Raw genomic sequence first — 10506 nt, forward strand, 5'->3', positions numbered from 1 at the left:
AGCGTCTATCTCCTACCTTATTGGAACCAACATCTTCGGGACGATGGCGCACAAGATGGGGAGGTAGGAAGGGAAATGATCCTCATCTACTCTGTCTCTCCCTCTCTGTGGCTCTGATATCTGTTTCCGCTCCTCTAAATGAGTTTTCAGTGTTTTTAATGTTTGTGAGGCCAGCTTTATTGAAGCCTCGACGATACAGGGCATCAATAATTTCTCTGTGTACACGTCTTCTCTTGGAATGGTATGAGAGCTTTTTTTCATTCAGATTGTTCTTTTTGTTGTTTCATATCGCCATTAACCAAAACTGTTCAATACTCTCATGAATCAAACCTCGGATAACATAACATTCCATTGAAGAATACCAATTGTTGTACTATTGTTACCATACTGCTGCTGTTACTGTTTTTAATATATAAATACAGTTTAATTCTGCCTCTACTGTCTCTACTACTGGTGCAACCTCGCTACTGCTATTACAGCTGCTATAGTATGTAAGAAAAGAGAACAATGTTTGGGGATAGATGTGTTAAAAGCTTATTTACTTTATAAAGATGTTTTATGTGGCTGATTAACCATCTTTCTTATACTTATCTTATACTCGTTGCAAGACTGGAAGGATAGTGTTTTCATTAGATTACACTGACCAGTTCTTCTTTCTCTTACAGATGGCTTTGTGCCCTTATTGGAATGGTGGTGGTTGGATTGAGTGTGTTATGTGTAAGTATGAGGGAGGCAACACTGGTGTGAATGTAAATACCACCTGGGGGACATGTGCAGGTCCACAGTTGAAAATCAGTGGTTTAGAAGCCAGGACTCTTTGACACCAAGTATTATAAATGTAAATGTATAAGAGGCACTACTCACATGTAACAGGACAGGCCTATACTGTACAATATGATACATGTTATTTTAGCTGTGGTTTAAGCTGAATTCTAAAGAGAGTAAAACTACAATTACATTTTCTGACAGTACACTCTCCTTATCCCCTGCATTATCGGTTAATATATTTATAATTATTAATGGCTATAATTGATAACAAATGTATCATCGAGATTCATAGCAAGTATACAAGAGACTTTTTTATATTGGCTGGTTTAGTATTTATTCAAATTTGCCACCAAAATCAAAGATTCATCCATGTAAAAGTATTTCTCATTGGTCAGCCCATAGGAACTATAGTACAAGAGTAGAGCCACCACATGTGGATTTGCTACTACAAATCTGTAACGTGTACACTTGGTGTAAAATCTTTATTTTCTCAAAACCAGGGTTTGATTTTCATGCACACAAAGCATTCAGCAATTAAGCAATTGCTTCCAATTTCTTTTAGTGTTCAAACCAGATTGTCCGAGTCATCGAGATGTTCCCTCTGGCTTTGCAGTGCAGCAGAAGATATCTCATTACTCTCATTACTAGTTTCTCTCATAATGGAAAGTGTTTGTTTACACTATAATTTAATGAATGGGATTAAATGAATAAATACACACTCTTCTCTCATATTTGGTCATATTATGTCTGTTCTAGGTTCCATTTGCCAAAAACATCTATGGCCTGATTATTCCAAACTTCGGTGTTGGTTTTGCCATCGGTAAGTGTGTGGTAAGTGTTAATACTATGCAAAACAAACACCCACCGGTGGCTCATTCTCCACTGAATGCTGTTTGTGGTTTGTTCCAGGCATGGTGGACTCTTCTATGATGCCGATAATGGGATACCTGGTGGACCTGCGGCATGTGTCTGTTTATGGAAGTGTATATGCCATCGCTGATGTGGCTTTTTGCATGGGATTTGCTTTAGGTAAGCAGGAACCCGAAACTACGCATTACAGACTGTTGAAATATACAGGCTGATGTCTGTAAAATGAATGTGAACATAAACAGTGTCCAGTCCCTTATAAGTTTAGTTTAAATACCTACATACAATTAATAAGTCAAAATAAAGCATTTTCTACTACCATATTTTTCCAGATATTGTGTAATTTAATAAAACAAAGCCTTTAATTAAGCAACATTTTCTGTGCTTCCATAAAGACATCACAGCATTTAAGTCACTGAAGCGTTTTAAATACTCTTTCGTACCCACCTCCATCAAAATGTTAAATAGATCTGTACGCTGAGGCCTGGGAAGTGTGCAATAACTTGTTCTGTTTGTTTGTTTTTTATATTTTTTTAATCTTTCATTGGATGTGTCATGAGTGTGTATGTAGACTACGTGTTCGTCTTTAGCTGTTATACTGTATGTATTTTATGCGTATTTATTGTCTGTAAGGGCAGCTACTACTATGCACTACGCACTTTGAGTCCATGACAAATTTCCCCTAGTGGACAAAAAGTATATTATATTTTCTGTGATGTCATTATTTTATGGCATTTTATTTTTATTTGTGATTTGAAGTAGAATTTTGAATGGGAATATGTAGAATGGTGAGAGTCAAGGAATTTTACGTTTTTTACATAATAGTCTTGAATCTTGAAACAAAAATGGTATTTAACTGGGACCAAGTGCAGTTGGAGGGTTGGGTTGAGAGTGACAGAGAACCTTTGCAGCTGCATTTTGAACATATTGTAGTCGGTTTAACCCCTGGCTTGGTTGACCAAAGAGAAGAGCTCTGCAATAGTCAAGCTGAGATGTGACATGCATTAATAAGGGTTTCAGCAGCAGGACTGGGGGGAGGGGCGTAATCTTGATATGCCTCTCATGTTGAGGAAGGCAGTCTTGGTCATTTTATCACTAAGTAACTACCCCAGCATTTCTCTGTTGTTACAAATATTGTATGTTAGTAATGAGCTGATATCCTTTATCCAAACAAAACAAACTAAAGCAGTATATGTTTGTCTAACTGATGTAGGTCCGTCCATTGGAGGATCCATAGCTGAGAGTATTGGCTTCCCATGGCTGATGACCATAATCGGAATAGTGGATATTCTTTTTGCTCCTCTTTGCATCTTCCTCAGGAATCCACCCGGACAAGAAGAAAAAATTGTAAGATTTGAAACACACTCAAATACAGTCACTCAAATCCTACATAAACAAACAGAAACATGCAATGTCACACAGATTCCCCAAGAACAAACTAGTTCTAGAACTAGGATAGATGCGTTTAATAACTCCCAAACACCATTTTTCTTGTATTTTCTCAAACTCTGAATGATATGTAGTTCATTTTTTGTCCAGTCTAAAAATTAGCCTGGACAAAAAATGATGGGACTACTTTTCTACGCAGACACTTAACTCTTAAATGGACCCTGGATTGTTCATCCAACAGCACCAGGGTGTGGTTATATAGTTGTGTTGGAATCTCCCTACCAAAGGAAATAATCTCTGTGTGTATGTATGTGGGTCAATGACGTATAAGGATTTGCAACAACTCAATTGTAGAATAATAAAAACAAGCATATCTAATGCAGTAGTTCAAACATTCAGAATGTTGTGTACCTGAAGCTCCATATTATACATGTGAAATTAAGTGATTTTAGTGGGTTTTTCAAGATTAATTGGCACTGGCCTTAAAAAAAGTCATGTGGTGCGACCATGATTCATCTTGAAATAAATTAATTTACTTAACACGCTTCACATCTTTTTTTTTTTAACAAGTTTTCAGTAATATAAAGTGTTTGGAAACAAAGTATTTGCATTTTTTAAAAATCTTTGTAATGATGGTCTTTTATTTATATAAGATATTTCAAGATGAATCATGGTCGCACCAAATGACTTTTTTTTAAGGCCAGTGCCAATTAATCTTGAAAACCCCCATTAAAATCACTTTCAAATTGTAATATGAATTGTCAGGTACACAACATTCTGAATGTTTGAACTACTGCATTAGATATGCTTGTTTTTATTATTTAAAATTGAGTTGTTGAAAATCCTTATACGTCATTGACCCATGTATTATATTTATGTATGTATAGCCTTTGTGTTTCTCAAGAACTGTTCTTCTGACCAACTCCATGCTTGGCTTGTGTATGACTAGGGACCCAAGTGAGTGCAATGTTGAATTGGACACAATAGATTTAATATTAATAAACTCAGCTTCGTGCAGGTGCAGGATGGAGCTTCAGGGTTCTGTCGACTGATTCAAGAATGTCAGCGAGAGACCGTAGACTGTATAAAGATAATGGACGTAGCAACTGTGATGTCCTGGTTCCAAATTGTCCAAACTATCGGAGTTGTATGCCTCCGAGCTTATCAATTCCTCTTATCAGGCGTGTGGTGTTGATGGAACTGAAAAGGCGGAATTCATCTGTGAGGGCAGTGCAGCCTCCAGACTGTCTACGGTGCGGCACGCTACAGTTATCTTCAATTGACAAAGGAATTGATCAAGAATTGGACCGATAAGCAGAATTGATCACGGCATTGGTATCAATAAAATCTTATCAATTCCCATCCTCTATCACAACCTAGCCACACCCATTAAGCATAACCTGCTATCGCCAAATTTAAATTAAGCTGGACCATATTTTATAAAATGAACATCAGGCTGTATAGTAGGAGACATGAAATTAGCGATTGAAGTCATTAGGAGCGTTTATTGAGGTAATAAATCAAGTGAGAAAGTATTTCTTTTTGGAGCCAGTGGAGTTTCCACGTGTCGGCCATTAGAGAGTAAGTTTAAGGTTCACTTCCGCATTGACTTCACTTTTCAGAACCAGAATTACTCACTTGGGAGACAACAGAGACAATGCGTAACACAAGTCAGAGAAACATGCTCTAATAACAGAAAAGTAGTTAAAACAAGCTTTTAATCAAGAATGGACCCTCTTACTTTGTGTCCAGAGAGAGAGTAAAGCTTTAGCAGCACGTTTAGTGGGTCAGCAGCAATGAATGACTACACAGGAGGCATTGAAGTACATGGTTGACAGTTGGTCACCTGCATTTTGGAAGCGCTCAGTGCCTAATACACAATGACTGTAGTTACTCATGTATAATAAAGGAAACACTTCACATGGGCAGTTCAAAACCTGCTTGAGGCCACCTGTTCTGAACAATCACCTTTTAAACAGGCACTGCTCTTGTCAATACAATTAGAACATTGGTTTTCAGGTGATTGGCTGTGATTTTCCCCAGCTGCTATCACGCACACACCAATAATATTTCGTAATGTATTCTTTCTAATCCCACCTTAGATTCAGGTGAACTATACAGCTCTGGGAACAGGATAGTAAAACAGCGTCAGTACTGCACTTGCCTACAATTCTTGCCCCGCACCTTAATACCTTTCTTTCAGCACATTTATTGTGTGTAGTATGTCAGCTTCATGTGTAGGAGGGGGAGTATGACTAAAGTCAGGAATTTTCAAGTCTTACACATCTTACACTGCATCAAATATTATCTGCATTAAATGTATTGTTTCAACTTAACTTTCCTTGTCACACATTGTAGGATTTTAAAATAATCTTGATTATTAAGGAACTCCGACACATTTATTCATGCAGCAATTGTCTTTTTCAGGCTATTTTGATGGACACCAACTGCTCAATGAAGACGAGGTCCTACTCCACACAGGGAACAAGCTACCAGGGTGAAAACATGGATCAAGAATATGACGAATACGATTAACAGGACACCAGCCGCCATGCAGGTTAACCTTCAGAGGATCTATTTTGTTGTACAAAAAAAAAAGGAACACATAGGGGGAAAAAACAGCAATGAAATGAAACAGCCAAGATATTTCCATGTGACTGTCCTGCATTCAGTCTTCACTGTTCAGTGTCCTGTTAGCGCTTATACTGGAGCAAATTAAAGTTGTTCTTGATCTGTGGTTGCAGGCGCATTGTGTGAGAGATATTTTTTAGCCAACAGCCTTATTCGGTAGCGAGATACGTCCAAAAGCACTTTTTAAACAGTAGGAGGGTGCTGAGCAACAAGTACGCTTTGCTGGTTTATTTTGAATACAAACCTTAATTCAAAGTCTTAATTTATATCTCAGCCATTAAGTGTGTTTTTATTGACTGTATGTCCAAGATACTTATATCATTAATATAACTGAATTCAGTTTGCGTAATTGTATCATTATGGGTCATTGTGTGGTATTGCCAAAAAGCGGTTGTTTCTTTAAAATTAAGAAAGATATGTTGGGTCCAGGTCTGTGGTCCTTGTTATTATTCAGACACTTGGAATAGAACATACCAACCCAATTGTTCTGGCTTGGTTTCCTTAGTTTTCTAACCGCTGCCATGAAACTGGGAGTAGGTTATTTCCTGAAACATTTGAGCACCAAGTCAATATCAACGAGGAATGTTGACTTTTCATTAGTGTTGGGAAAGAAAAGACAGGCTCCACCTAAGGCCTATGACATGCTCCAAAATACACAATTGGCAATGCCTGCCCATGTAAACATGTGGTGGAAACATGTCCTCAAGTAGTTAAAGCTAATCTGAACGTTTCCATGAGCATGGCATCCTGTGCAGGAACAAGTTCTGCAGGAAGAACATTTTTAAAAAAGGAGACAGGGTGCGATATGCAACCTAAATTGTCAAAAAAAAAACAACCAGTCCTCTGGAAGGAAAAAGTTTCACCCCATACAAAAAATAGTACCCAGAATTATAACTCTTCATAAAACATTAAAGTAAACAGCAGATTTCCACATTTTATTTCAAAATACATAAATTATTTATTTCCACTTAAATATATTTCACTTCAGTAAACAGACATTACACATTATGTTTGGATGCTAAGCCAACAAGTCAGAGCAACTATGCTATCGGTCAAACTGGCCACTAGGAAGCAACACAGCAAAATTCCTCAGTATGTCCTCACTGAATAGGTGGTATACTGAAGGAGTGGTGTCTTAGTGATCCTTGCACAAGTAGATGGTGAACTACTGTAACTGGCTAGCTGTTCGCTAACATACTACCTCTATCTAGTAACTAGCTCTCCAAGTTTCTAGCTCCTTTGCTAACTGCTAGTTAGGTTGTGAACTGGACACAAAATGAAAACCATTTATTCGACAAATGTATTTGAACCCCTGCAAACATTTTTTTTTAATTAATCTCTCTAATCTGCACTGTCCAATTTGATCAATGACAAACTGTATGTCCACGTTCACAGACTTACTGTGTGAACATTTTGCTGGTCTGAACGGACCTTAATTTGGCATAAAACAGCGTCTACACTGCTCTCTGTGGGCTCCAACTTGGCCACGCCTTAGTCAGTGATGTCACTACAGGTTTATTTAATCGGCTGTTAAATCGCTAATTGTAACGTTAGCTGTAAGTGACAGGGGTGTTATCAAGTGGAACACTTAAATGTTTTAATGCTCAAGGAGCATTGTAGCAGCAGTGTTCAGCCCAGCTAGTTCAGCATCAAAATACCTTTAAAACATGTAAATATAATGTCTGTAGTTGAACTGTTTTAAGGTTTTGGAATATTATGTATAGGGGGGGTAGAGAATTAAAGAAATACTTCCGCAAAAACCCGTTTTGGCCCTTACATGCATAACAGATGTGATATGATGTGACTGAGGGTAGAAAAAGACAGAATTAGCCTGTAGGCCTGACAGATGGTTCTGAAACGTTTGTAGTTGGCAGCTTGGATTCACAAAAGTTACAATGGATTCCATTCAAATGTATTAAAATGTCCATAGAAACTTCTAGTAAGCATAATCTACTCTTTATCAATCTGCATATTTGCTTACTTATTTGCTATTTTTGAAATAATATAGTGATATACAGAGAGCTGTTTCATTATGAGAAGTCATAAAAAGCACAGGTGTCATTAATAACATTATAGTGAGCCAGTTCCAATATATTTGGGTGCTGGCTCACTGTAATGGCTTACATGGACACTTAGTAGAACTGAGGGTAACACGCACAGAAAGCAGAGCAGGCTCCCATTCATTTTCTACTAGAAGCGTGGATTGACAGCTCAATGGATCTCCCCACCGGCAGCTGAGTGGAGGAGGTGTTGCTTGCTGGCGACCTTGCCACTTTCTGTGTATTTCTGCCCTGAGCCATCATTAATGTTATTTACACTTGTGCTTCCTCTGCTATGACAAGCTAAAAAGTCAGCTGTAGGCACATGGTGACAAGTGGTTGTCAGTACTGTATGTATACAGTACATTCACATTGGGTTTGACCACTCTGCATTAGATATTCATCCAGTTAAAATAAACAATATAAACACTTAAGATATAAAAAGTATTCAGTGTTTTCACCACAATTGGGCTTTTAGTGGTGGAAAGATTTTTGGACTGTATAAGACAATATTCCTTCTCATAATCATGTCAAATTGTCACACTGGAATCATTCATATGGGTTTCTCATAGACAATCATGACCATTTGTACAATAATACTATTTCATACTGCATTCTACACTGACCACAGACCTCCTGATATCACTAAAGACACCACCTTATAGATCAGTTGAACATAGCTAACACCATTGATGATGACTCAGAAATCTAACTTTTTCGAGGTGTTTATCGTGACCTTCAGTCTCACTATGCCCTTTTATACAATGGATTTGGTAAATAAATAACCCTGCCTTCACCAATCATTTCCTCTGTTAAGACAACTGATAAGATGACAAAGACGACTTTATTAAAAAAAAACTGTGAATCAGAAGAATTTTCATAACATCTGTTCCATCATGCCTTAAATATTTGTTGTTGCAGTTATTGTACAATAACTAGTAATTATTTATGTTTTTTAAAAAACAGATCCCCTCCTCAATAACTGGAAAATGAAGTGCTTTCTTGACTTTCAAATGGACAGCACAAGTGTATGAAGTGCTATGGTACTGGGTTTTCCTTTCTTTAAGTGTCTTTTTAAAGTGGCATTTGCTAAATGTCTATTTTGTGTTTATCTCAAATGTGTCTGTGTTGAAATAATCTCAGTGGGTTAACCTCAACGGACAAAGTCAACGACATTTAGGGCATTAGACTGAACAAAGTTAGCTAATGTTATGATGATAACGCACAGTTATGGCTAACCCTAATACAGTAGCTATAGTACAGCGCTACACTAGCAGGGGTAGCTCTATATTCCATGATGCAACAAGCAGCTAGTCCTAGCTGAAAAATTAAAAATCTAACACTAAAAATTAAAAATCAGCTATTATTATTATAGCTTTTTTTTATTCATTAGTTGTGGGTTTTGTTGGCAGTAGAGAGCTAACGTGTTACCATGACTTTGTGGTCAAACTTTGTGGCTCACGTTAAATCAATAACAAATGAATAGTTTAACAATTCTCATATAAAATGCAGTAGTTGATGTCATTTATCTTAGAAAATACATCATAAACCCCAGGAATATGTTTGACTTTATTTAGAAAGACACAAGAAATGTCCAATGACTTTGTATCAGAAGCTAACATAGCAGCAGCTAGCCTGAAGGAGATGTCAGGACTGTGGCTATCTGTCATTCTGAATGTTGAGTGTAATTTACATTTTAATAATTGATCATTTCTTGTCAGTACAATTTCTTCAATACAATGCTCTATCGGCATAAGAAAATAAAGTATATATTATATTATTGGGACAAAGTAACCTTCCACATTCAAAGCTACTGTAAGCTAACTATCCTGATGAATACTATGACTGGAAAACAAGAGTTCCCTTTTAAATAAATTATTTTATTGGATATGTAGTTACACTTTATTTTGGCCATTTAGCTAGTTAATGCTTTTGAAAGGCTTAGTCCACTGAGATTTAACTAAAACCATTCAGATTATTTCCCCTGATCTTTAATGAACGGATGGAATGAGATCATTTCACATTAGCGCTGTCTCTCATAAATGTTTGGAAGATGAAACTACCAAATGATTTGTTCTTAAATTTGAATCAACTTCTATTGAAAAATAGCTGTAATGTCCACTGTGTTTATATTATACTGTAATGTTCCGAATGTTGTATCACATGTGGTGTTTTTTTGGTTTCCTCATAAACTTGCTGATGGGCTGTGAAAACTGTACTGAACTGTATTGGATTTAAGTAAAGTGGTAAAATCACGTCATAATTATAACAAAACCAACTCAAGAAGTCACCTCCATAAAATGTGAAAGTCAGCACAATAAGCAGCTGGTCTGAGCAGGGACTGACACACCAAAACTCTGTGGAAATTAATACTTTTTTAATGTTTGCTTTGTTCATCCAAAATCAATAGCAATCATGTACAAATGTACATATGTCTGTCCATGTGGGTATATGAGCCTTCATACATGCATGTCATTGGCTAGATGTTTTTTTTCTCCTTTGTTATTGGTCAGATGTGTAATATGTTTTCATACAAAACCTATCACCCTATCTTCTATTAAATGTGGTATACTCTGAAAAAGCAGTTTCCAAATGTCAATGCTGAAGTGGAATAGAGGGGAGAATTTGGCCCACTGTTAGTGTTACTAAACCTGAACAAGGAGATAAAATATGTGTAAGATGAAAATATCAAGCAGCTAAAAAAAACACATCTGTTTTCCAGTGAAGAAACAGAAATCCTCACGTTGCTTGCCTGTGCTTGATGTCTGAAGACAGCGAAATGAGTTGGCATGATGGGGAAATGTGGGAGCAG

At 37.0% G+C, this 10506-nt stretch overlaps 1 protein-coding gene across 1 annotated transcript in view; it reads left to right on the forward strand.

The window, feature by feature from the left end:
• Positions 1–5559, forward strand: part of slc18a2 (solute carrier family 18 member 2) — a 21878-nt gene extending 16319 nt beyond the window's left edge. Inside the window, exons 10-15 of the mRNA XM_062430678.1 lie at positions 1–63; positions 666–717; positions 1525–1588; positions 1678–1797; positions 2849–2982; positions 5452–5559. The exon at positions 1–63 is cut by the window's left edge and continues 16 nt beyond it. Coding sequence (XP_062286662.1) covers positions 1–63; positions 666–717; positions 1525–1588; positions 1678–1797; positions 2849–2982; positions 5452–5559 — 541 coding nt within the window. The remainder of the gene's footprint in view (positions 64–665; positions 718–1524; positions 1589–1677; positions 1798–2848; positions 2983–5451) is intronic.
• Positions 5560–10506: the final 4947 nt, after the last annotated feature.

This window comes from Scomber scombrus, chromosome 12 (assembly GCF_963691925.1).
Source record: "Scomber scombrus chromosome 12, fScoSco1.1, whole genome shotgun sequence".
Classification (NCBI taxonomy): Eukaryota; Metazoa; Chordata; class Actinopteri; order Scombriformes; family Scombridae; genus Scomber; species Scomber scombrus.